Consider the following 27908-nt stretch of genomic DNA (forward strand, 5'->3'; position numbering starts at 1 on the left):
CCTTTAATGACTAAAGTCTATACTAGAACCTGCCATAAAACAAGCCTAATTTAGTTGGTGGTACAGTATTTCTGGGCAGTTTTTGAAATGACAATGAAACCCTGTAGGATACTCGGGTATATTATTTATCCAAAGTGGAACTGCGGTCCCATTACACTTTTTGTAGACGAGTGTACATTTGTTTATAGCAGTAACATCTTTCTTGAAGGGTGACATATTTTCACAGAATGACGATGTCACAGCTTAGGACAGCGCAGAGCCACTGACGATTAACAGTAATTTCAAGGCCAACAGTAGGAGTGAAATGATTATCAACTTTTGGAAAAAAACAAAACAAAACAGGTCTATGAGCTACGAGCAGGCGCACTTTTTGAGCACCTTGGAGATCATGAGTCAAAGCACAGGATGCTCGCATGGAGTCAAGAATAGGCTGATTATGAATGCGGAATTGAATGTGGTACGTTTTGCAGCGAAAGGAAAGAGTAAGGGTACAGCGACGAGAAGAGAAGAGTATTGAAAAGGGCAGATTGTTCGTAGCATTTGTCAGTGTGAAGTGTAAAGTATGAACTAGTGCCTGGAAGCGGAGATGCGTTGGCACTGCACGGGTTGTTTTGCCTTGCTCAGCTGTGTCACACATTTCTGCGGAAGATGACATTGTCACGCAAGGCTCTTGTTTGCATATGGAATATGCCCACTGACCCTCCTTTTCTCATTATATTTCTGCAGCCACAGCACTTGAAATGTGATAGCCTAAAATAAATCACTTGCTCACGATGAGACGACTGAAGTTGGATGGAACATTTTTCTAATTTTTTTATTAACCAACACTGCTTACGCCAAAATGCCGCACATCTTCAGAGCCATGCCTTGACCAAAACCGGATACTATACCATATGTACTCGATTCCAAACACTCGCTTTTTTTTTTCCATGATTGCGATGCCCAAAGTGAAGGGCGGTGCTTAGACTAAAAAAAATCTGAAATTAAAATTTTGCGATGTCTGCGAAACCTGCCAAGATCTGCTGATTAACAGCTAATCTCCGGTCCATGCTCCAACCCAGTGATGGAGTAATTGGGATTGCTTTCGGCCTGCTTTTGCCGTCCTGAGCCGCTAGCTGCCGTATAGTGTTGGAATGCAGCAACAAAAGAAGTGGAGATCACGCTTCGCGGTCATTGCACCGCTTTGGGTCTCCAGCCGCTTTGGCTCGACTGAGTGTGCAAGCATGCTGGAAGGCTATGGTCTCTTCCTTGAAAGAAAACAGAGGGTGCTTAGGTACGCATGCAAATCTTTTTTCCAACATGTTTTTGCGAAGTTAGAGCAGGTAGCTAGAATTGCAAAAATACTGCAAAAAAAGATACCTCTGTATTAAAGATTTTTGATGTTGTGGGTAGATTTACTGTAGAGGAGGGGCTGCAGTGTATTAATAAACGCTCCAGTGATCATGTACATCTTACCCCTTCCCCTTCGTGTGCAGGACGAGGAATCGAGCATGGAAGTCGACCATGTGGCGGGCGCTTCTGCCGCGCGAAGAAATTCCTTCATCCCACCCCACAAGATCAAGAGGGAAATCGATGACTCGAACGAGGCTGGAACCAGCTCCTCGACCCAGGACAGCACATCCGTCGATGACGGCAGCCACTTCCTGCAATTTGTCACCTCGTACGTGGTGAAAGACGAGCCCCACGAAGACAACGCTGAGGTCGCAGCCCCGCCGCCTGGTTCTGGCTGCGGCGTGGTCGAAATAGTGCAACGGTCATCTGCGTTTGAGATTCAGGAGGAGTTTGGGGAGATTTTGGTGGAGAACATCAAGACTGAAGAAGAGGACCCCGCTGAATCTCCCACTGTGCCCCCACCAGCCTCGCTTCCGTCAGCGCCGGCAGTGACCATCAAGACGGAGCCGCTTGACCCTGATGAGGTTGTCACCAACGGGTTTGGTGAACCGTCCACCTCACATGACCAGGGTTGCCAGGCGGACCCGTCGTCTACGGTTCTGATGCCCCCCGGCTTCATCAGTGAGCCTCCCGCGCCCTCGTCGGTGGCTTCGGGCCCGACCGCGTTTGTCGCGGGGAACGTCGGAGCCCTGACGGGTGACACTGGTTTTGTGATATCTGAGGTGTACTCTGTTGCTGGGGGACAGCAAGAGTGTGCTGAAGACAAGGCCCACTGCCCGAGGTGCGTCAACAACGAAGGGAAGCAGGTGCGAGACAAGTCGACCTGCACAAACCTGCCCACGCGCACCGTCTGGACGCAGACTGTGGAGCCAGACAAGCGAACCGTCTGTACGTACACACATTTTCTCTTTAGCGCCACATTTTGCTAATGCTGGCAGCTTTGTTGGAGCAGTAGTCGAACATTGTTGTTAAGGAGGGGGCTTTGCAGGCTGCATTCTGTGAAAATTCTTCAGGTGCTTTCTGCGTTCCTGTCACACCTGTACTGACGGTGCGGTGGTGGTTATCGTATTGGTTTTGTTTTTAATCATGCTATAAGCAAACTGTTTCACTCTATAGCCTGTCATCGCTCATAAATTTGTATTTCCTTGTCTGCCATGTGTGTTCGCATGTCAATTTTTGCATGCATGTTGGACAAGGATGTACATAAAACATCATTAATCATTTAGAAATGCGGGTACTGTGTTGGGAGAGAAAGTTTTCCGTCGTTTTTCTTCTGCTTTGTGCTGCTTTAGTCTTAATGGGCAACTCCGGCAATTTTTTTACTGTACTAAGTTAATGATTGGTTTATATTGCTGAAAGCTTGGCCACCACAGTGCGCCATTACATTTCTTACATTATGCAAGCAATAATCTTAAATAAGCAAAAAAACGAATCAAAATTGAAACTCCCGCGTGGGGCCCACAAAGCACTCGAGCATACCAGCTAAGCACTGAAAAAGGCAGCATGGTGCAGGCGGGCGCTTCGAATTGTACTTTTAAGGGGAGATGCTCCTAGGAAAAGTTGTTCTTTTTTTAATACTTGATCTACAGTCATGAAACTTGGGTCATTGATAGTGTTTTGCATGCTGATTGAGGTCTTAGTTTTTATATATCTTGAATAGGTTTTTGTGTAATAGACCTCTAGAGTAAAATATAGGGCTTTCTGTGCACACTTCTTTAAGGAGTAAAATTATGTTTAAAGCAGCCTGCTGTAGTTCATATTGCTGCTTAGGTAAAGTAGTGTGTGCAGAACTAGTTGAAATTTATGCACAATATCCTTTATATGAAAAAAAATTTAAGAACACCAGAATTGTATATCCTGGATGCTGTTAGTCAAAGTTCTAAATTTTTTCAAAACGATGTAGAAGAGATAGCAATAATCGAGATAGATAACCCCATTCTACACACTTTGAAGCAGCTGTGTACAAAATTTCATCCAAATCTGACAATTATAAGTACTTGAGTTTGTGCACAAAATGCCAAAAATACTGAAAACTGCAAATGGAGAAAAATGCATCTGAAAGTTCGAAACGCCTGTATTCTTAAAAAACATGACACAAGCATATGAAATTTCTTCACAAAATACAAAAATGTCTCAAACACAGCCATGTTGTTAGAATTCTCCTGCCTCATACATTGGCCCCTCCCGGTCTTCGCGAACGGAGTCCGTCAGACATGCCCTCATCGCCATGTTGCGGCGGTGCACTCGGGCTTCGGCTGTTTGGCGGTCACGTTTTCAGCCGAAGCTCTCATGGCCGCAACGCAAACTTGTTTCCCGATCGCTGTAACGGTTTTATGATGCAGCGGCGTCGACAAGCCAGGAATTACACAAAACCAAGGCATAAGTTCGTGCGCGATAGGTATCGGGCACGCAGCTACGACCGCCTTATGTCCACAGCGAAGCTGTCGCAGGAGCTCCCACTTTGATAGCTGCGGCTTTCGCTGGCCTCATCCGAAAGTCCACCAGGCACAATGCGGCATGAAGAGTACGTAGAGGAAAGTAGCGATGCTGGGCACTCGCTATTTTTGCAGCGGAGCTCAAGAAATGCCGAAAGGCCCTTCTGTTTTTCGGGCGGCTCGCATACCGCAAGGGCGCACGTTGAGCAAACAGCCCCGCTTACGACCAACGTAAGCGCACAGATGTCACAAATCGCTGCTTTTATGGGATGCCGACTGCTCACTGCTCTGTCATTCTCAAAAAGTCGTATCTTGACCTCCAAGGCGCTTATTTATATTAGAAGTTATGGGACCACCGAAATTCTTTGAATTATCCGGGATTTATCAAGGTTTTACTGCGTTTGTGAGTCCTTTTTTTTGTTAGGGTGACCAGATTTAACCCTTTCGCTGTCATGAACGTACCGGTACGTTTTCGCATTTCCCCCCCACAGTATCACCGACGTACCGGTACATTCTCTATCGTGTGTTCAAAACTGCGCCTGAGCGCGAAGCTGGCGCACTTGGACAGGCTGCACCATCTGTAATATCTTTCTACAAGTTCATATTTTTGCCCCGCAGTGCTTTGGTACGTATATACTGAAGAGTATGGAGCGACCGCACCCACCCCCGCCACCTTCTTTGTTGGGGGGGCGTGGTCGCTCCGCGCGTGCTATTCTATCGCGCTAAGAGGTCATGCAGCGCACATGTTTCGAGGTGCGTGCGTGCGGTTTTGGGTTCAATGGTTATTTAGTCATCTGCTGCAGGTTTGCAGGATTTTATTTTTATTCTGTTGGGGGGGGGGGGGGGGGGTGTCTGCTACGACATCTCACGCTCAGAGGCTCGCGCCGTTGCCTCTCAATTAGGTCGACACATGACCTTTGCTTTCGCTCTCTCTTGCCACGCCCTTGCTTGCAGCTAGCAGCAGCAAAGGAGGTTGATTAGCCTCTTTCCACCTCCCTCCGTCATCTTGAATTCACCACGTGCCATTTTTCGCCGTTATGCGGGCCACCGAAAGTGCGCCGCCCTCCGTGCACGCGGGTACTTTCGGATGGCTGTTTGCACAAGATCGACTGCGGACTGGAGCGATGGCCCTTTCATTATAAATATTAGCCGAGCTCGGAATCTGACTCTCAAGAAGTATCGAGCAGTTTCTTCTTATATTATCCTTATTTATCTCATTTATAATCAGGCTGATGATGATGATAATTAACAATACCTGCAGAGCACTGAAATGTGCATATTCCGATGACTATGTTATTTCTGTAGCAATCATAATAAAAAATAATTCGCTATGCTCGTTCCCTGAAACCAAGCCGACACTGGGGTTGCGTCACGGCCAGAAACGCCCGGCAACGAAAAGGTTAATTATTATAACTGATAATCTACTGTGAGGGCATTGCTATATGTGGTTTATTTTACCATAAGATACATGGTAAAGCCGGCGATGCTACGCTTTTTCATTGCTATATCCAATATAGTGTTCAAAGTGATATTGTTATAAGTGGGTTTGACTGTATAAGCAAGTCACTGCATTAAAAGACATGCTGAACATTGCACGGAATTATTACCATTCACACCGCAGGGAGAACGAGGGAAAGAAGATGGTGACACAAAGTCAAAGAAAACCGACCGAGAATTGAGGGGTAGCCTGAGTCCGCTAGCCAATGTTTTGACAAGTGGACTTGTCGAAACTTTAGCTTAGCAGACTGAGGCCCGCCACTTGGTCAGTTACCTTCAATAATCGTATTGCAACACGACGCCGAACAAAAATAACTTTGTTTTCAGAAAAACACACAAACTAGGTATATGCAGTTAAATACTGGGCTTTCGAATGCCATTCACTCCTGCAGCAGCTGCAGCTAAAGCAAGGCCTGTGCAGCTAAAGCAAGGCCTGTGTCTGTACTGATAGATTAAAGCAGCGTAACGATAAAGAGAATTAGGGTATTGCAACCTAAATAATTGCCAGCCTCTTTCATATAATGATCACAAAGTCCTTTCCAGTTTTGACATCACAAGACTGCATCGAGTTGCAGAAAAAAAAATGCTCCCTTTTTGCATCCTATTTGCTATGCTATCGGTGTGTCTTTTGCTCTTGAAAAAAATTGGGCTCAGCCACAAAATCTTCTAGGACCAATTTGTACTCAGAGCAAGAGATGGATAAAGTTGTGCTCAGTGCTCCGTTAAACTGAACTGCGTAAACCACCTGTATTTAGTGTCATTCTACTGCTTTTTATACCAGCTCATTAGCGAGAGATGCCGCAGCATGAGCCTAAGATCTATGCATCTGGTAAGTGAAGGACACGGTTTCCTTCACACGCAGGACATTTCTCTTCACAACATCGATGACAGTGGTAGGCACTGTGACAACACCTTGCATTAGCTTTTTGCCGAGATGGCAAATTCTGCCGCAAAGAGCAGTAAGCGTCAGTTGTGATAACACAGAATAAGTCACAGCATTAGGGTATTAATGCTGATTGCATTGGCAAAGCTTTGTGACAGATTTCAGGAAACATACATCCAGGCAAAAAAGTAAAGAATTAGTGCCAGCACAAATACTACGAGCTGCTGCAAATTATTCATGGTAAACACCTACGAACAAAACAGTGAAGTCCTCCTCTCTATATAAGCCAATGCTTTTTTCCTGCACCAGCATAGTCATGAGGTTTGGAGCCTAGCTGGCTTGTACTACTTTCTCATTATGAATCTGGATTTCACCTGCATGATTTATTTGCTCCAATGTCAGCTCTTCCAGTAGCCGGCTGTCCACCACGGCCAGGGTTGCAGGGCGCCCTGCGCAAATAATATATTAGGCATTCGATGCTTGTGAGTACACAGAGGCAACAAGTTATTCAGTGGCAATTGTTACATTCAATATGCGGCTCTTTTATTGCTGTGGCAGGTGTTACATGCAAATTTTAGGTTCTTAAGCCCTGACATACAGCACTGTGGTGGGAAATTATGCAGAAATAAATCTACCCAGTACAAAAGTGAAATGAACAACACAAGATGTGAGAGGAAATGGGCAAACATTATCGTATCAAATAAATTTGCCAAAATGAGCTCACATACTTTTTTTTTTTTTGCATAAAATAGTGCAAAACAATTACGCATCGGTCTTTTCCTTTGCTTATTAACATGAAACAGTTAGATTCATACTGCACCGCTTCAAGTGTCATTAGCTCCCGGGAACCACATCTACAGTATAGAGCAGGGGTTCTCAGACGTTTTTGCTTGGAGGAACCCCAAAAGCCTTCAATAAGTTCCAGGGAACCTCTCCCCCCCTCCGCTTTCACTTACCAGCAGTGTTGTTGAGGGCATTTTTGCAAAGAGAGTTGCAAAGGTTAAATGTTTATTGCACAGATTAATACAAATACTAATGTGATGGGTGATTAATACTAATGTGATTAATACAAATACTAATGCTTGGCCGGATTCATCGAGCTGTTAGCCAAAACCTCGCAGCATATAACACATTGCGGATTTCCTCCACTTTGCGTAAAGCCGTATGCAAGATAGCTGCTATCGTACGATCTCCCTTTTGCTTTCTGGCTCATGATGCTAGGGCAAAAGTACTGCGAGTAGGAACCAGCGGCTACCTCGGCGACATAACGAGCTTCTTTTTGCTTGCCTAGGCTTGGCTTGGCTTCGCGACGGCGGCGTGGGTAGTGCTATCTGGCGACGACAAACAGAAGTGCCTATAAAAACTCATGGCCTCCGAGATTAGGTTCGAGCGCGTTTCAGACGTGATCTCGGAGGTCACGGAAAACGGGTAGGCGTGTGAATTCGATCGTATGCAAAAAGACGTCCGCTGTCAACGCCTGCTATTGCGGGTGTGACACGCAAGATTGTTTTTTGAGGCTACGAAGAGTAAAAATTAGCTTTAATGAACCAAGCGCTGTTTGGTTTGCGCGCGTACACTAAAAATGAACCTGAAACGGGGATGGGCCGGTGAGGGTTCTCGCGAAACACAAGAAGACAGCCTACGGAACCCGTGTGTTCCGCGGAACCCAGTTTGAGAACCCCAGAGTAACATCAGGTCGCGATTTCACGGAGAGGCAGCAGCCCTGACTTCAGTAGCGATTTTTGTTTAGGAAAAAGCCAGTATACCATCCTCGTTTGGTTTTCCACGTTTGTGTGCTTTTTAACATGATTCACGATACGTCAAGAAATCGTGGAGGGCTGGTTGAGCCACCAAGCAAGAGGTTGGAAGCAGCATACTTTCATCACTGCAGTCAGAAGGGCGTGAGAAACGGGATTAGTATGGTGAGGAATCGGCTTCTTGGGTAGCGTTGCATTTCTGAACTGTAATTTAGCCAGTTAGCTGCACCACTGCGGAGAGCGTGTTGAGAAGCGCTTCTATCCTTTAGTTTGGTTCGCTGACCTAAACTAGGGCGCAGCACACAAAGCTGGAAACAGCAAAAAGAAGAAAAAAAAAAGGGAAACCACAGCCTCAATGGGGGGCCGTTTCACCCAACACGTCGCTTGTGGAGATTCTTTGCGGCGGGACAGGGAGCGGTGTGCATACTACACACATGTTCGCACTGTTCTAAAAGCGCCTTAGGGGTCCACAAGCTGCACCATACCATTTCACAAGAGCCGTTGACCGATTCTCAAACATGTTGTGCGGAAGAAAGCTAATGAGCTTTGTCCCCCCATCGCCCTTTCGTTTTCTCCATTAAAAAAAGGAAAAGAACAAAAAAGTTGGCGGACTATACTAGTTCCAACGTCCTAGGGCAGGTAACCGGCGCTCATGCCCTCTTTTCTTTTTGAAATCGTGCATTCACCGACACATTCCTATTTTCTCGCGTCGCATCTTGTTCATCGTGGAGTGCGTGGCCTAGGTGGCCGATCGAACGATGAGTGACTTGCCTGATCAACGACAACTAATTTTCCAAAAGTACCTTCAAGACTCATCTCGAAGGTGGCTATTGGAGAGCGTACAGACAAACTGACGACAATATCTAAAGCTTTTTGAAAGGTCATTGGCCGCTGCAGACGTGAAGTGCGCTGTACGAACTTCAAGAAATGCATCGGCGAAAGGTAAGAGCATTTCTTCAACTTTTGAGATCTGCCGGTTAAAGGGCCCGAAGCTAACTTAATTTCTTGTGCAGATCTGATATTCAGCTTCCGGATAGTTAGGACGATTGCATATTCCGTGAAGCAGTGGTCAAGCTGGACAAACGGTGTTATTTTTTATATCTCGATCATTGTTTCAGGTGAGATGAAAATGGGGGAGGGAAGTGGTAGCGTTCCCTACTATTGTACGCAATCCAGTGAAATCTTTAACTAGAGTATTACTGCTGAGATGAACACTTACAACCTCCTGAGGACCCTGTGTTTGAACCGGCGCCTTCTACTAGTTCAGCGGCAGAACTTGAAAGGAATGTTATAGAAGAGTTGTAAAAATGCAGAATTCTTATTTTTTGATAACCATCGAGCTGAAACACTGCTATAAATTATAGATTTAGTGTAGACTACTCCAGGCTCCGAATCCTAAGCGCTCACCAACGATGGGATGCTCCTCACTCAAACCCTTACCAAAGTGAAAGTGCCCCAGCCTAATTAGCAATAATTATGCTACAAAACAAACTAGCTCAGTATCAGCATTTTGTTGATATTATTCATAGTTCTTGCATTTTCCTTTTTTGTGTTGTTGCTCGCTCTTCCAGCTTTGAAAAAGATTGTCAATGAACATAGCTTGGGCCTCTCGTAAACTTTCCTTGTATATGTTAAGGCCAATTTGCAGATGTGTTTTTCGCTCTCTTGTGTGTATTGTTAGTTATATTTCGCTGTTTGATTATGTATTTGTTTGCAAACAAATTTTTGAATAGTTGCGCTTTTTGTCTCTATACTCCGCAAATTAAGAGAACTTGAATTTCAAATATAAAAAATATTGTTTCTCCGGGTTCATCTTTTTGCATGTTTCAAAACACAGTTCCTAACAAGACGTTCTGAATAGTGCTTCACACTCAAAGGCACCATGCACACATCTGTACTTGCATGTTTGTGTCACAATCTCGGAGAGCTAAATTATTAGAAAATGCATTCACTGATCAAACAAGGCTGTATAAGGAGCAGGAATCGTTAAAATGGGCTTGGGACATATTCTCTGCCAATGTTCTGGTCAGTACACATACTTTTTAAACAAATTGCACTCTGCGCATGTCTAGGTTAAATGCTGCTATGAAAAAAAAAATAAAACAAAGCTTGTTTTGAGACATAGCTACGTTTAGTTATCTCTATATTTGCCTCAACACAGTCGAAATGTAACCAAGTTCCTCAAGATGTGCTTGTACTCTGTCAGAACTACCGGGAAAAATAAAAGATGAATTAAAACAGGGAGGCTGCCCAGTAGCGTGCAGTGTAGAAGCAGACAACAATCGTAGTCCGTTGACACCGCCTCTGACGGACCTAGCGCTCGTCCAAGTGGTGACGTAGAGGCATGTGACAACGGCGAGAGAACTGCCCCTGTGCAGGATGCTGTGAGATTTGATCTTTTGAAGCATACCACAGCAACCATTGCTGCATTTGCGTGAATTTTGGCGATGGAGCTGCAGTCATTACCATGGGGAGAAGGCAATGGTGCCAGTTCGGCTGATTAGGGATTAGGGTGCCCCGGATGGTGCAGATAAAGGTTTTTACCCTGGAGATGTCGAAGAAATGGCTGTTAAGCGACAGTGATGCTTTTATTCAGAGCGACAGGCACCTGCATTGCGACACCTTTGGTGGGGGGCGGGAAATGCCTTGGCTGCTGCAGTGCGCACATTCTGGAAAGCGCACGCGTACAGCTACTTGCAAGAGTTTCAAAAGCGCAAAAGCCACGATCGAGCTTATTGCGGCCGTAAAAATTACATTGTGATATGCGTATTCTAACGTTGCTGACTGCGGCCTGCGAAGTGAACCCCTGCGAAGTGAACAAATGACACTGATAGCGCTGGCCCCGATGAATAAACCAGGTGTCATTTGTGATATGGCAGTCTGCTCCAGCATGTTTGATAATAAATAGGTTTACATAAAAACGCAGCTTTTAATAATAATATTGGTAATTGTTACACTAATCGTGCGTTGCTTTATTGCCGTTATAGTGTTTCAAATATGTTGTTGTGGTTAAGTAAGATTCCTGTGATGCAGCAATAAAAGAGGAGATGGCGAAGAAACTTCATGAGAGGCGGATCGAATGGCGGAAGTACATCAACAGCGTCGCTTGCTCTGAGGAGGCTGCTCAGGTAATCAGTACAGATGGCATTCACTTTAGAGACATAATCTCGCCATAACTCTGCATTAAGCATGCATTCAGTCGATGGAGACTAAAACCAAGGCACACATGTATGGTGCATTGTCATTGTACGTTCCGAGTTCTCCACTACGGCGTTTCTCATGGCTTGAGTTGTTTTGAGATCTTGAACCCTCTAAACGAAACCAAATCCGCGAATTTAGTTTTCTTCAATTAATTTTACTCCGTGTTTTACTGCAGGTGTGAGGGCCTTCCACCATCTTTTTTTTGGCATAGAAAAATAATTCATATGCTGCATAGTGTACAACTCTCAGAATACTTATTTTATAAAATATAATGCGTTGCGGGTACTGTGGATGGGTTTAATTTATGAAAGATAGTTTACTGCACTTTTGCGGACAGTCTGGGCTCTTGGAAAGGATATTATGAAGAGTGAACGTTGCTGTTGTGTTTGAGCAAATTCCTGTAGGGAATATACCGCGTCCTACCAGTGCTCTTTGCAGGCAGGGCAGCTCAGTGAAACATGAGAGAAAAAAAAAGCCTGAACAAGCAAGCACACATGAGGACCACAAGTATGCTTGTGAATTTGATGACTAGCCTAAATATAGAGGCTTTTAGCGTAGTAGAGTTATACTAGCCTGAGCATGTATCAGTCTGCCAGGTATCTACTGTGTACATGTAGTGGCTTGTATGGGGTCAAGGTCACTGTGCGTGAAGAGCCAGCATCTGGTAAACCAGTATATGACCATGCTAGTACATCTTCACTCTGCTAAGAACCTGCCATATGTCAAGTTGAAGCCTGGTCTGAGAGAAAGCAAGGCGCCTGTGTACTGTGCAGTGTCAGTGCACGGTAAAGAACCCCAGGTGGTTGAAATTTCCAGAGTCCTCCACTACAGTTTCTCTCACAGCCTGAGTCACTTTGGGACGTTAAACCCCGCAAACCAAAGCAAATGTTGGCCTCGGCACTTTGGTCATTTGACGCTGCAGAAATACTTGGAAGCCCCGGCATAATGTGATAATTAATAGAAATGTACAATTATTTTTTTTTTATGAAAAGTAAAAATAATTCAAAGAGCAGTTGTCATGCTTTCATTGTCAGGATGTCACTTATGATTTGTTGCTTAATAGTAACATTAGAAGCAACTAGGAGAAAAGATGTTTCGCTGATGAAGATTTACTATGGTGTGCAAATGTTAACAACGGGCATATCTTGTTTCTTTTTTCCTGGCTCCCTGGAGCATCTTGCATAGAACAGTGCAGAAGAGTTTATCAGGTGGTGCTATTTGCTTTTATGTAAATATGGCAGTTACTTTCAAGTTGTACATGCTGTTAAGGTAATAATACCAGTAGTTACATATTATGCTTGCTGGAACAGAGAAATTTCAGTATATTGAGAGGTTGTTGCATTTTATACCTTCCTTTGGGTTTATCTCTTTGTGGAAAATTTTGTTAATGAAATGTGTGCAGGGACATTCATTAATGGGATAACAGTGATACTGAAGGCAACTTGTAATTTTTCATTTGAACAGGCTACGAGCCAAAAAGAAAAAAAGGCAAAGCGAGAACAGTCCTTCCAGAGAAAGCTCGATTTCGCTGATGAAAATAGTTGCTCTTCTGGTGAAGAACTTGCTGAAAAGAAGGCTCCGCATGCAGATGATAAGCAAATCGAGAAGCTGCAGTGCGAAATCAGATCCCTGAAAAAGAAGCTGGCCAAAGAACGGCAACGCAACCGCGAGCTTCAAGAAGTCATCATCAAAGGAATGGGTAAGGCCACTGGCACATTGCTGTTTTCATCCGATAAATGAAATGATTCCACGTTATGGGACACACAGTACTTGCTGTGTTCCCAAGAGCATTTCTTGACATCTTTGCTTCTGTGTGTTTTTTAGTCTGAGGTGTGTAATATAGTAGCCATTTTTGGTGAGCATGCACTTGGGTTAGTTAGTGCATGGTCATCTATGAACAATGAAGTGAGTGGAGCAGCTCAGTTATTTATTTGCCTGTGCTCTTCTTTGCCTAATTGATGCCCTAGACCTTCACTGAGAGGGTATTACGAAACTAAAAAGACAAGCATTGGTGTCACAAAAGAAACACTACTGGAACAGCCGCAAATAACAGACCAGAGTAAACATTGCAGGAAAAAGTGAGAATAACAGTAATGGTTCAGAACCATAAGGACACTAATAATGGAGGGCTGCACAGAAGTAATTAGCATTCAAAACAATTGGCCAAGGATTATGATACTCATTATTTGAGTGCAGCTCTCTGAGCATTTTAGTTTTGAAATATGCTCAAGTAAAGAATTTAGAGAAATGCTTCTATATATGTGCATTTTGGGCCTACTGTATATTGTCCTCCATAGCCATCCGTCAGCTGGCATCGTGTTTCGACGACCTGACCTCAAGCGGTGCGTGGGTGACATCAGTGTGTTTATCACGTGCGCAAGCATATTTCACCGTGGATAATTTGCACATTCCTGAGTACCACTAATTAGGGGAAGACTATTGTGTTTTACACGTGACACGCATTGAATTCTTAGTCTACTGATTGTGTACCTTTGTTGTCACCATTTATTGTGTTTTGGGTGGTGACAAGGTGATGCAGTTGTGTTTTTGAGATGAGCATGCATGCTTTTATCACGCAGGAGAGGTGCAAGAACAGCTCAGGAAAAGGAGCTGCCGGTGCAGCGTACAGCAACAGGTGTGTAAATTTTGGACTAGTCTCGTTCAGTTACTGGCATACATGGTTTCTGAACTCCCGGTTTCTCTTGAATTCATTGTATAGGTTGGGCACTCCGACATCACTGCCACAACGAACAACGATCGAGACAATCATGCATCCCCTGAGCCACAAGCCGTGCCTGATGCAATGATTGTGGAGCCTGCGGAAGCCGCACCAGCCTCAGTGGAACCCCTTCCACTTGCTCTCCCGCTAGCACAAAAGGAGATGCAAATGCCCGAAGTAAGTGGCACACGTGCTGTGCGCTCATTTTTAAATTTGCAGAATTACCATGTTTAATGTAATGAATCGATATTACCTCTGTAGTTGCTTTTTTAAAAGCATCATTATTTTGAGAGATTGGTGTGAGGCTCTCTCTGGTGTAACAATGTTTAGTCATTTTTATTTTAAGCAAGTATATATTTAAATCCTGAAGCTCGTATAAACAAAACATGGTTTATGCTATGCCCAAATGAAAAAGCTTTATGCAGGATTATAAGCAAGCCTTTCCCTTTTGCCCATGAAAAATGCCATGTCCAATGCACATACCACCTGGTCATGGTTTTTCATCGAATTTTCTTTGTTATGCAGCAGTGGCTGGCGCGGCTTGTCACACATATCCCTTGGATGTGACTAATAGTGCATAAGACTTATGCACAGCAAGGTATGATTAACTTATTAAGTTAATCATACCTTGCTGTATTCATCATTGAAAACTGTTGTTTTTTAGCTGGACATTAAGATAGTGTGTTGACAGCATTTGTGTCACGACTACAGTCGCCGACCGATATTTCGGACTCCTAATTATCCGAACCTGCCTGAAAATCCGGACCTTGCCATGGCACCGCCACACACTCGATAGAGTCAATGTATAACACCGACCGAAATTTCGGACATTTCAAATCCTTCTCATTCAATTTTTCGGACTTTTTCTTTCGATTCGTAACCAAGAGCTACCAAAAACGAAAACAACGCCGGTGCCATTTTGCTTATCTGGCAGCTGCCATTTTGCTTTTCTGCAACCTCGAACCCACGTGTCATATCGTCAGCTGATCATGCCATCGGAACCTCGCATATCCGGTATAGCCTCAATAGCAGGCACCGCTTGCTGCACCATCCCGCCAGCATGGAGAAAGGAAAAACGTGCCAGCTAGTGCCAGCTGTGCTGTGCTGCCGTCGTGCACAGTCAATCGCCGCGGTCGCCATTCACGTGTTGTGTGTTGTGCTGTTTACATCGCCGCGTCAACTACCGAACACTAGCACCAGGCGTTATCCGGACACTCAAGCACCTCTATTGGTCACACGTGCTTAGTTGCATGATGTTATGCATAGCGGCAAAACCTACAGCGTCGACTTGATGTCTACGCTCGGCATGCTTTCTGATGCATGGAAAGCAGTGACCGAGGATGCGGAATTGCTTCCGCCATGCTGGTTTCGCGATCAGAGATGAATTGCCGTCTTCATGTGCTGACCTCATCAAGCACTTTTGCGCTGCAGGAGCCGTTCCCATGGAAGTGACACTAGAGTAGTTAGCTAACGCTGACAGCGAGATCGAGCTCTGCGCTGAACTCACTGGCGATGAAATTGTTTGCCAGGTGCTTGAAAGTGATGACTCGGGCTCCGACAGTGAGGAGCAAGAGGCTGTGCTACCAACTAGCAGTGAAATACCCCGAGCTCTGATGGTGCTTTCAGCTGTATACAGTGAGAACGTCACCCTTGCCGACGTGCAAGCCGACTTACTTGTACGGCAACATAGCACCCCGCAGAGGCATATTGACCACTTTTTCAAGCTGCTCGCTATATAAGGCGACATTTTTTGCCTGAATTCATTTTTTTGGACTGCCTAACTTTCCGGACGCTATTTCGGCCCCTTGAGGGCCTGAAAAATCGGTCGGTGACTGTATCTGTATTGCAAGCAGCAGTTTAAAGCGTTCATTTTGTGAAAAAGTTAATAGTACTTCTTAGTGCCAAGCATTGCTGTTTTTAAAGCAAAAACTTTGCTACTTTTTTTTGTATCTTTTGCCATGTGTACTTATTACATTAAATTGGTAGTAGTTTATAATAGTGCAGTTTGTTTACAGAAGTGGCAGAGTTGTAAATAAGTAGTAGTTGTGTACACTATTTGGATGCTAAAGTGACTTTTTTTTTTTAAGGAACAGATTCCTTTGCCCTCAGTATTGGCTGGTGGAAGAGACCATCGAGGGGCTGCAAGTGAAGGCAATGAGGTGCAATATGAAGATTTTTATTTTTATTGCTTTGGCAGGTGGTAGCTGGTCGCTGACTCAGGTTGCTAGCTCGAGCTTCCCACTGGGGTTGTTCATTTTGAGGTTTGAAGGTAGAATTAGAACCAACCTTCCAGTGCTCTTGGATGCCAAGCCTAGCACGCTACTCCTAGGTTGCGCAGGCATGTTAATGCGGCTACTTTACAGCAAGGCTTTATATGTCTGTCTCTTTGCTTGCTCAGTGGTTTCTTGCAAAGAGCTATATCTATGTTATTTTCTTATAAAACAGCGCATGGAGACTAAGAAGAAGAAAACACGCAGAGTGCTGAACTTGCAACTGCGTTTATTAGAAAGAGCACAAGTATGCGCGAATGGTGTTTGTCAGAAATACACGTCATGTAATTAAAAATGTCTCATATCCCCACGTATGATGATTGTCTTCCCCCTGTTTAACATGTCCATTTCCTTAGAAGATAAGGCTACTGATTGCTGGCTGACACAGCGGTTCTCCTTCCTCATGATATGATATGCCTGGGTTACTTTACCTGTGCTACAATCATTATGGATGAACGGGACTTCGGTGTCGATGAGGAACGGAGTGCACTGACACTTGGCAATGCTTAGCCAAATTTGTTGAACATTTCATTAACGAATCTTGGTGCTCCAAAAGCTGTGCATTGAGGCGCCGGCCTGTCTGGCCAGTGTATGTGCGGCCACAGGACAGAGGAATCTGGTAGACCAACTCAACCTTATATGGGACGAACTTGTTTTTATGATTAATTTGACAACCTGTTTTCTTGCCAATTCTATCTTTCTTTCTTTGTACTACTGCTCCAACCTTACCGACCTTATTAGGAGCCAAGAACAAAACCTTGGCACCATATTTGGCCCCCTGATGATAGGAGGAAAAATCTGGCTGTGATGCCATACATTAATTTCCTTTCACAAAGATTTACGAAAGTTGGGGCCAAATATGGTGTCAACGTTGTGTTCTAGGCTCCTAATAAGGTCAGCAAGGTTGGGGCAGCGGTACAAAGAAAGAAGGGTGGAATTGGCAAGAAAACAGGTTGTAAAATTAATTCTTAAAACAAGTTCGTACCATGTAAGGTTGCGGTGGTCTACCAGATTCCTCTGTCCTGTGGCCACACTTGCACTGGCCACACAGGCCAATGCCTCAGTGCACGGCTTTTGGAGCACCAAAATTTCTTAGGGAACTGTTCAACAAATTTGGCTAAGCATTGTCTAGAGTATCAGTGCACTCTGTTCCTCGTAGCGCTAGGGAAGTAACCGAGGCATATCATATCATGAGAAAGGGAAACCACTGTGTCAGCCAGCAATCACTAGCCTTATCTTCTAAGGAAATGGACATGTTAAACAGGGGGGAACGACAATGATCATACGTGCGGATATGAGACATTTTTAATTACATGACAAGTGCATTTCTGACAAGGCGCATTCGTGCATGCTTGATGCCTGCCTGTATAAGACTTGTTTTTTTCCAATTAACTCATTTGCAAGTTCAATGCTGTGTGTGCCTTTTCTTCTTCTTAGTCCCGTGTCCATGCGCTGTTTTATAAGAAAATGCAAAACTAACTCGCCTCAAGTGCTGTTCTACTATATTATTACCACATACATTTGTGCAGGGTTCATACTGGCTATGGTTGGTCTAATTTCTGCCTGCGGCTATGACCACTGAAAGGTTGTTCAAAAAATTGCATTTTTTCAGTAGGTATACATATATAGAGAGTTCTCTTCCTAAGTCCAGGTTAGATTTTATCAGTTAGTACTGAGATCCTAGTGTCTGCTTACTGAGTTCATTGCGTGCACTTGGTCTTCTGTGTTCATGTTTTAATGCGCTGCAGTAGTGCCTTAGAATTAGTGACAGGGATAATTTTTATATGCTTTCTTAATACATTAAATTGGTAGTAGTTTATAATAGTAGTGCAGTTTGTCTACTGAAATGGCACAGTTGTAAACAAGTAGTTGCGTAAACTATTTGGACACAAAGTGATGGCTTTTTTTTTTTTTTTTTTTTTTTGAAGGCACAGATTCCTTTGGCCTCAGTATCGGCTGGAGGAGGAGAGCATCGAGGAGCTGCAAGTGAAGGCAGTGAGGTACAATATGGAGATTTATATTTTTTTTCTGGTACCTTTCATTAGATGGAGTAATGTTTATCTCAAAAACAAGTAGTTGTGAACACTATTTGGACACTAAATGACGTTTTTTTTTTTGAAGGCACAGATTCCTCTGCCCTCAGTATCGGCTGGAGGAGGAGAGCATCGAGAGGCTGCAAGTGAAGGCAATGAGGTACAATATGGAGATTTTTATTTTTTCTCTGTATCTTTCATTAAATGGAGTAATGTTTGTCTCATCAAGGACATGAACACGATCCTGACATAGCTAGGAAGGAACAACCAGGTGTGAAGTCTTGATATTTATCAGCCATTTACAATTTTTTTTTTTTAGCAAATGATCACAGCAAAAGAGCTGCACCCGCAGTCCTCACATGTAGTGCTCTGCAGAAAGCTTTCTCATTCTATTGAGGTTATGTCTCTTGGTAAATTAATAAAGAGTATAGACCTTTTCAAAATTGGCCAAAGGGCGCTGCCATATTGGAGACTGGGCTGTGCTCATAACACAGGAAAAAGCTGCGGATTCTCTCCCCATACCTGGTTCTCAGCCCAGTCAGACCGGTTTCTCCAAGGGTCGTGAAAAGGTCTATTGAGTTGTTTTTTCACTGAAACGCCTACCATGATGCCTTAGTAGTTGTGGTCTTTGGCTGCTGAGTCCTAGATCCAAAATCGAATCCCAGTTGTGGCAGCCACGTTTTGATGGAAGTAAAATGCCAAAGGTGCCTGTATGTGTTGCGAGATGCCCCACTTAGTCGAATTAAATCTAGGGCTTCGGTGGCATCTTTCATTAATCCTGTACTCGTGTCACACTATTCCATCTTTCACTGTGACGAATAGCTGATAAGTCTTCTTAGAGCGTAAGCCCTACTGCTTGGGGTACAACTTCGGGTTTCCCCTTAGTTTATTGCAGTGACCCTGATCTTTGGCCTTAACTTCAAACTCCTTCCCTTACAGCGCAGGTGTCCTTCGAGATAAATTTTAGTTATTGTGCCTTTTAACGCAGTACCTTAACGGTTGCTCAAAAACTCGGCGCCGATGTTGGGAACGAAAATCACGAGCATGGTGCGTTTTCCTATGAACCAATTCACAAATTAAGTGTAGGTGTCCACTGAAAAGTGAGACAGATACTTCACCTCCCTTCTCCGAAAACTAGCTAAAAAGCTTGTGTGTCCCCTTAATTCAAACCATCTACAACCTTGCTAAACCATGCAAAACCAATCTTAACAGAGGTTTCACTCGTACAAGTAGATTCAAGCCATGCCTGAATCCTCACCATTTTTTTTTTCTTTGCATTTTGTGCAAGCAGTATCATGCTATCTCAGAACAGAAGGGTTTGTCCATGATCAGGTGACAGCGTAGTTGCACACAGCACTTAGTTATGACAGAAGCACAGTATCACCGCCTAAATATAGAGAAGCTAGAGCTGGAAGCCTATTCTCGCTTATACTCCTGTCACATCATTCTTTTTTTTTTTTTTTTGGTGCTACATAGCATGCCATTCGCAAATGATGGCAATGGAAAGCAGTGAAAAGGAAAATTATATACATATAAGAGACATCATTTTGCATAAATGGTGTTTAAACTCATTTTGTAGCATTTTAAAGGGGATGAGAACTTTTTTTGTGACATTATAGGCATCAATTGTTGTTTCCAGCAACATATAATGTTACCCACAAATCCAATAAATGTAAAGAAACAATGTGGCTGACATGGCGGGCCACAGCTGTATTGCACGCAGATGCGCAGAGCGTTGAATTAACATCCAAAAATCTAAGTGCTCAGCATTAAATATTTCCAAGATAAAACGCAAGTGGAGAGGCGGCCAGGAAGAAACAGGATCCAAAATGATTGATGGTCACGAGCATGGAAGGGCTGCTGCTGAGAGCGAGAGTAATGGCTTTCCACGACAGCCTGCAATGCGGATAGTATCACAATAAAATTACATTTTCGGTAGCAAAACTCAGGAAATTGAATTTTTAAGTTTAGTTATGCGCAAATTTTTTTCGCGTTGCTTATTGCTGCCATGACTGTTTATCTGGTATCCAGAATATATGTTTGGTTCGAGATCAAACGTGAACGAGTTTCTCGGACTCATTCGTTAAAGATAATTCGCACCCAGTGATGTTAAATGTTCTCGTGTAGTGGCTGATAAAATGGCATTGGAAGCTAATGCCATTCGATTGGAATGACATTAAATTTGCTAGTGTGACTCAGGGGTATTAGTTATCCTTCATGTTGCAACACTGTTCGTGCAGTGTTAGCAAGGTTGTAGCAGTTACCTTCGGCGCAATTATTATAGTACAGCTTACAAGCCTTGTTAGAGCTGAGTTCCAGCATTTAGTGCTCTTACCCATTATTCCGCTGTCTGGTGCTTGACGTCACAGCCCACTTGATAAGGTGAGAGTGCGCAGCAGGGATTTATGATTTGATTTGATTTTGGGGTTTAATGTCGACTCAGGCTATCAGAGACGCCGTAGTGGAGGACTCCGGAAATTTTGACCACCTGAGGTGCTTTAATATGCACTGACAAAGCACAGCACACGGACGCCTAGCCTTTCGCCTCCATTGAAAAGCGGCGTCGAGGCCGGGATTCGATCCTGGGTACAGTAGTCGAGTGTCCTAACCTCTGTGCCACCCTGGCGGGGCAGCAGGAATTTATGTTGTGGAGACAGTTGCATGGAGTGTGACAGTGTGCACGACGTGACTGCAGATGAGGCTGTAGTCGGCAGTTGAGCTTGGCCGTAAACAGACACGCCAAGCTCTCTGGTGGCACGCGCTGAGAAGCAGGGCTGTCACATCCTATGCTGAGTGCCCGCCCACTAACAGTTGCATAGCGGCACTATTCTGTCACATTGTCACACGTAATGGTAATCAAGTGTCCGTGTTTCAATTTTTCCTTCTCGTGTATGCAGCAGTCCAATTATCAAATATGCTAATTAGCTGCACGTCTTTCAACGTGCATGCATTCACGAGACCCACTGAACTGTACCTAAAAAAACATTACACAGTGGCCCTGGCAAGCATGCCATGTGCACTGTTATATGACGTTTTGACACGGCAGGTATGGCCCGAATCGAGTACTTTAGACTATGCATAGTCTGAAAATGGTTCTTAGCCCTTTTGAGCTTAGGAAACATCTCTTTTTAAGCATATTGCTTAGTCTCACCTTACTCCAGTATATATTCATTGCTAGTTTTTTTAGACTTCGAAACTGACGTCCGTGAAAGCATGAGACCTTGCCGGTCAAACTTTGCACTGCGGGTAAAACCACACAAAAAGCTTTGCAAATATCAGGCATTGTAACAATAGGCATTTAAGTTAAGAAAAAAAAAATTATTTTTTACTTGAACTTGATCTTGCACTTATTAGTGCAGTATCTCACCTGCAATCCGTTTTTTTTTTTTTTTTTTTAGGTCCACTTAGCCTGTGGTGTGAGACTGCCACGAGAAAAGTGGCTGGACCTTCTAGAGCAGCCCAAGGACTCCCTCTTTGTCAGAGAAACGACAAAGGCTTTGTGGAACATAAAAGACCTTTTCAACCGCAGCATCACAGGCACGCCGTGTCGCCGTTTCATACGCAAAGAGGGAGTCCAACGGCTGCCCGAGAGACGGGCTCTCACACCCGAAAAGCTACAAGCCCTTCGAAGTAAGGTTATTGCATTTCTTCTGCATGCTGATGTTTTTTCATTCTTGTGCTTGCAGATCAACGCTAATAATAACACTAGGCTTGAAGCTGTCGCATATTACGCGAAAGTAGCCACTCGGGCTGCTTCGTGTACAAGTGTGGACAAAAGTGAATGGAGCACGCTGCTCTTGCATTTTTCTATCATTATTCTCACATTTTTTATGCATTGTCTGATTGAAACTTGCTGCTGTGGTGTGTGCAGGTTCGCACTGAAAGCTATGCTCGGGGACACTTTTTCTTGGCAATGGGCACAAAGGTGACACGTTTAATGACACGAAGGTGTCATTAAACGTGTCACTCTGCCATGTAGTTCGGCCGTGCGGCCTTCGGTCTGCGTAGACATTGCAAATCATTTCCATCATTTGCTTCGGCAGCCAGCTTCTGTTGAACTTGACTCGGATCTTGTCTGGTGAAAACGCTTTCAACTCTTATGGAGTGGGTGAACCAGAACAACTGGAACGACCCGAACAGGCGGCTGTTGCCGTCTTGTTTGCAAAGTCGGGGCATCTCGAAAACCCGCGACAGACACCGGACGAGAAAACCCAGTGGAGAAAAGTGTTTTAGGCATAACAGCTTCATTTGGGGAAATCGGTTCCTTGATAAAAAAATGCCGTGAATAACTAGCACTATGATTTCAATTTTTTTTTGCAGGAACTGCTCATGTAAATAGGGACTATATTCAGCTGTGTAGGAATGTGATGTATTTTGGCTCCGTAGCTTTGGCTCCATTGCCAAGAAAAAGTGTCCACGAGTATAGTGTACTTTCTGGTGGGCAAATGTTTGTCCAAAAGGGAGGGCAAAACCTGTGAACCGCATCATAAGACAACTTCCATGCTTTTCATGAAGCTTGTCAATCTTCTTCTAAATCCTATAAATAGTTTAGAACTTCTTATTCAGTGGAAAATGGTAATAAGGCAATGGATTCATTTCTTCACATCTTTTACTTTTTTTTAGTCAAATGAAGTCCACTTTAATTTTAAAGCTGTAGATGCCCTAATTTTCAAAACATTGTGTATGTGATTAAAATACTTTTTACTGCTTTCAGCTGCCTTCGAGAAACACATGGAGGCCCATCCGAGCAGCGCAGCAAAGGCAGAACGGCGGCGTTCTGTGAATAGGATTCTTGCCGATCTCCTCAAGGTCCTAAAGAACTGATTAATGGTGCAGTCAAAATCTGTCAAGCTCTCTCAAGTTTATTTTGCAGTGCCATCTTTGGCAGCACTTAATTTTGGCAGTGAGTGCTGTTCATATGCGTCTAAAAAGACGTATATATCCACATCCAATTTTTTTTTTTTATTTCAGGCTTTTAAGAATATTTGTGAAGCACTACTGCATGGCTGCTTCACGCAATTTAAGGCACCACAGCGTGTTTATTTGTATTGTGCTGAACCTTTGGCCATACGGTTGTATGGAGTCCGCATGAATAAAATCTATGCTGTCTACATAATTTTGGAGGTCATGTGCAGTCCATGGAGTCACATGGAATCCCGACTTGTGCGGCGGCGGTGACGCTTGAGTCCGGCCATGACCATTCATGGCATCCGAGATAACTGTGTACAGAGGTGTGATCTCAGAGGCCATGGGCCATTGGCGCTAGTTTCTGTCGCCGTTGCTAGATGGCGTGGCATGAGAACGCACGGGCGATTTAAACACACTTCGGCGGCGGCGCTTGAGTCCGGCCATGGCCGTTCATGACCCCTGAGATCACCGCGCATGGGGGTGTGATCTCTGGGGCCATAAGCCATTGGCGGTAGTTTTTGTTGCCGCCACTAGTTGACGGGGCACCGAACGCGCGGGTGATTTAACAATTTGATCGATTGAAAGATTTTTCATGATTATTTTTCCGGCTCCTTTACGCATTTCTTGCCATTCTAATGCGAAAAAACTGCTTTCTTATAACCGATCTATCGTCAAATTTTGAAATTTTTGTTTCGTTGTATAGTAAGAACTCTCATAGAAATAAAGCAGAGACCAACCAAACTTTGATTTCAATTCGTTTTATCCAATAATTCGCTATATCGTTGTTCGTTTTAGTGAGGTTCGACTGTATTAGAAAAAATACCATCATATTTAAAAACACTGGAACCAGTACATAACTTAGGCCTTCGACTGTCAGCTGGTGCATACGGAACTCCCCCTTAAATAGTCTATATGTGGAAACCAATGGACCATCCCCCACAGACAGAAGAATGATGCTTACATGTGCATATGTACTGAAGATCAGATTCCTCCCGAAACACCTCTGTTACGCTGTCATTACAACAGCGCCATCCAGAAAGAACTCTATTTAGCGACAAGCCTCGTGCCGTCAGACCACTACTCTTTCACTTTGAAGAAATGTGCAGAGAATTAGGTATACTGGATGGTCTTGTGTTCTTCCCATTGTTGCCAGACACCGAACCCACTTTCACAATGGTACAGCTTTCCTGGTGTATGCAACTTCATGCTGAGGTGTTCCATAGAAAGCAAAACTCTGCGTGAGCACATTTTACGGGAGCATTTTTGCATTAGATGAAACATACAAGCAATATTCAGCATTTTATACTGATTGTTCAAAAACAGAAAAAATTATGTTGGAAAGGAAATAATCCACAACAAATTGGAAGAAACAGTGCGACTACCTGAATTCCGTCCAATTTTCGCTGCAGAATGCGGTGTGTTCTCAGTAGCGGTTAGCAACAATTATCATAGAAAACATAAAAAGAAGTATTATTTACTCCGGCTCTCTAGTGTAATTAACAGCACTGCATCACAAAACTGCAACGGAGCCCTTAATTGCAGATATCGTCCACAGTGTTGTAAAAGCTGGTAAAAATGGACAGCTTATAAAATTCTGCTGGCTAGGGAACCACATGAGAATCAGTGGAAATGAGAAAGCAGACTCGTTACACTGTAATAAGTCCAGTCGACATGACTAAAGACTATGAAATTCATGCAGAGTAAACTAAGAGCTAAATGGGAAGCTTCATGGAATAATGAAGTAAGCGACAAACGGTGCTTGGTCAAGCCTGTCATTCAAGAATGGAAGTCATCTAGTCATGATGAGTGCTTTTTTGAAGTATGTCGTCTTCGCATTGGGCATACTCATCTCGCGCACAACATCATACTCTTCGGACAAGAAAAACCTGCATGTGAGGCATGCGACGAACAGCTGACAATAAACCACATTTTAATATCGTGCATGGAGTATGGGGCAGTTGGGAAAAAACATTTTACGTCTCTATAATGAACACGTCCCATTTCATCCAAGCCTCTTGCTAGGAGTGAACGCCATTGTCGAAATGTCTCCTGTTTTCAATTTTTTTTAACAAAGTAAACCTGCTAAACAAACTGTGACTGATTTTTGAGAAGGAACTGCTTTACCCTGAGTTTGTTGCAAGATGGCCCTAGTTGCCTTTGCACCATAAAACCCAACACAGTAAAGCTTCATTATCAGACTGCAGCTTGTGGCCTCCGATTTGCCCTGTGGCACTTTGCATTTTGAGTGCTCTTTCATAGTTGCTTGTGAAAAAAAGTTGCGTGCCTCTCTTGCTCATCACAACTGCTAAGTGCATGTAATTGCGCGCTAATTTGTCAAAGTAACACAGCGTTTCATCATCATCATCATGTTTCATGTGTGGCTTTGGATAGTTTGGGAGCCATTTGTGCACGTCTGTGTTTGTGCAGACAATGCACAAGCCATGGAGTGTTGCGAGTGTGTGCATGTTGCTGGTTCTAGTTTTTGCACAGTTGGCTCTTTAGTTTTGGGTTATGGAATATCGTTTATTGCGTGTGTTTTCCAAATGGTCATGCTGCAACTCTCTTTCTTGTTTGAGCAAAAAATGCGGCTTCTCTCTGGCATAAAGTTGAAATCGCCACACTTGCAACAGCTTTGCAGTGGTTCAGTGCTCTCACTATGTCCCGACTGGGACTTATGTTTAGATTCGCTTTGTTTTACGTTCCCATTTCTGTGTATTGGCAAGCATTTTATTGGAAAGATTTTAGGCAGTTTTGATATTAATTTTGCCTGAGGTGGGGAGTTGTTTGGAGCCGACAACAAGCAGCGGAGTTTGTAGCCAGCTTTTCATTACTCACGAGATTTCGAATGACCCGATGAGCCCAGCATACCTACTACAATATTTACAACAGTTTACGGATGCTCTAAAATGGAATAGCTAAAAAGTAACAGGTGCCAATTTATTTATGGTGGTTTTTCTGCTATTCATTTCAGTATGCAAAGATAATGCATGTCAGATAATTCGATGGCACAAAATTTTCAAAGTTTATCAGATGCTGGCAGATGAGGCAGAAATGCTGTGATGCTAGCCTTTCAATAACAACAGAAAAGCGTGTATGAATTGCAAATTTTAGCGTGCACGTTGAAGAGGTCAGAATAATTACTGTGCATTGCAGCATTCTTGTTGTTTCAAACCAAGCGTGGCTTTGCGATGTGTACGCACTGCGCGCATGATGTGCATGAGTCTCACAAAAATCGGGGTGAACAGATAGCATTGGGAGATAGGATCTGACATGCAAGAAGCAGCGTTCGAAAGCTTACATTGGAAAGCGGCGACAGAAAATCCCACAAGCGCGATGTCATGTGCGATTTTTATTCGCCACAGTGGCGGGCAAATTATGTGAAGTTCTGTTCTACATTTCTCTCATACTACATTTGGAATTAAACTTGACAGGGACAGCATGCGGGAAGGCAGTCACACCCAAAACTATCGCTCGCTGTTTCAATGACGCGCTACAACGGTGTCAAATTAAAGGCGGTGCAAATTATTGCTGATTAAAGTTCAGCACGTTCGCCCCTCCACAAGGTTGCTGACCTCTCCACCTTTCTTTTCATTAAACCACTTTCTCTCTCATGTAACCAAAGTGCCTGTTTCACGCGCCTTTCTCAATGGCCGCTTGGTTGGGCGCACGAAGCAGGCACCATTTGCACTCCAGGAAAAAAAGTGAAAATATGTCCACTTTCAAACAGTTAGTCGCCATGCACCCGCACAAACGGCAAACCCCACAAGCGAACATCTGCAGCCGGCGATAGATGGGTTTTGGTGGTGCCCCTAAAGGCGGTGCTGCGAAGTACGTACGCCAGCCGGTGACGACTCACCTTGTATTTGCGTTCCTGCAGGGACGCAAGTTGCGCAACTCGGAGATCTGAGGATGCTGACCCACCGGGCCACGCAAACGGACCCGTGGCTCGAGCGTTCCCCGCGGCTGCCCAAGGTGACACGCAGGAAGAGGAGGTACGAAGATGACGACGACCCTGACAAGCTGTGAAGGAAGTGACAGTATCTGGACTGGTGACCCCTGCGTTGAATGCTTGCTGAGCACATTGCTTTTGTGGTGAAATTTGTCTCTACACCTCTCATATTCATTTGTGTATGATTATATTCCATACATTTCCGCTACATGTTATCAAGAAAAAAAAAAGTTTTGACAACGCGTGTACTTTGTTGTCCCATTTGGTGAAGCCACTGGACGAGAAATTATGTTAGCAGAGGTACTTCCTAATTGGGTTCGTAGAGTTGTGTTATTAGTAATGGCTTTCCAAAATCTCATACAGTGGTGTCGGGCTGGAGTTATATTACAGGCTTTAGTAGGGTTGCTGTTCAAGGATATAAACAGTGTGAACAACTTCCCGTGTTGTGCGGGTCGTGTTGAAGTGATAATTAAGAAACTTTCTCTTTGGCGTCCCTTGGTATTAACTGCTTTTGTTCATAAACATTAGCGAGTAGTGTCATTTCATCACTTCGGTCTTGATGCATAGGCGCACGTGTTTATAACACTGTAATGCACTTCTATGCCTTCATCACCGAAGTTGTTGCGAAGGGATTGCTACTTTCCAAGCGTTATTCCACAAGTGCTGCTAGAGCATATTCGTAGTCATGCCTGTTTTTCAGAGTCAGTCTCACGTCTTTTTTCAGTTCTACATGCCACAAGTCAGGGGCAGAGTTTTTCGGATGTCACAAATTGTCATTTAACTATTTCTCAAAGCACAAAACTGCTATATTACTTGAGAAACAATATTGTTATGGAGATTGTTCTCTCTGGTGTGCCTGCCTTC

At 43.9% G+C, this 27908-nt stretch overlaps 1 protein-coding gene across 4 annotated transcripts in view; it reads left to right on the forward strand.

The window, feature by feature from the left end:
* The window catches only part of LOC146175967 (uncharacterized), a 47018-nt gene extending 19620 nt beyond the window's left edge, over positions 1–27398 (forward strand). For 2 of the 4 annotated variants that reach the window (XM_084582329.1, XM_084582330.1), the window contains 11 exons: positions 1476–2280; positions 10998–11092; positions 12630–12864; positions 13745–13800; positions 13885–14061; positions 15972–16043; positions 18083–18154; positions 18276–18347; positions 21586–21817; positions 22902–23017; positions 26973–27107. In XM_084582329.1, coding sequence (XP_084438455.1) covers positions 1476–2280; positions 10998–11092; positions 12630–12864; positions 13745–13800; positions 13885–14061; positions 15972–16043; positions 18083–18154; positions 18276–18347; positions 21586–21817; positions 22902–23011 — 1926 coding nt within the window. In that variant the 3' untranslated portion in view covers positions 23012–23017; positions 26973–27107. Of the gene's footprint in view, positions 1–1475; positions 2281–10997; positions 11093–12629; positions 12865–13744; positions 13801–13884; positions 14062–15971; positions 16044–18082; positions 18155–18275; positions 18348–21585; positions 21818–22901; positions 23018–26972 lie in introns of all 4 variants that reach the window. The other 2 variants (XM_084582331.1, XM_084582332.1) reach the window with 2 other exon arrangements.
* Positions 27399–27908: the final 510 nt, after the last annotated feature.

Source organism: Amblyomma maculatum, chromosome 10 (genome assembly GCF_055883805.1).
Source record: "Amblyomma maculatum isolate TAMU_Amacu chromosome 10, ASM5588380v1, whole genome shotgun sequence".
Classification (NCBI taxonomy): Eukaryota; Metazoa; Arthropoda; class Arachnida; order Ixodida; family Ixodidae; genus Amblyomma; species Amblyomma maculatum.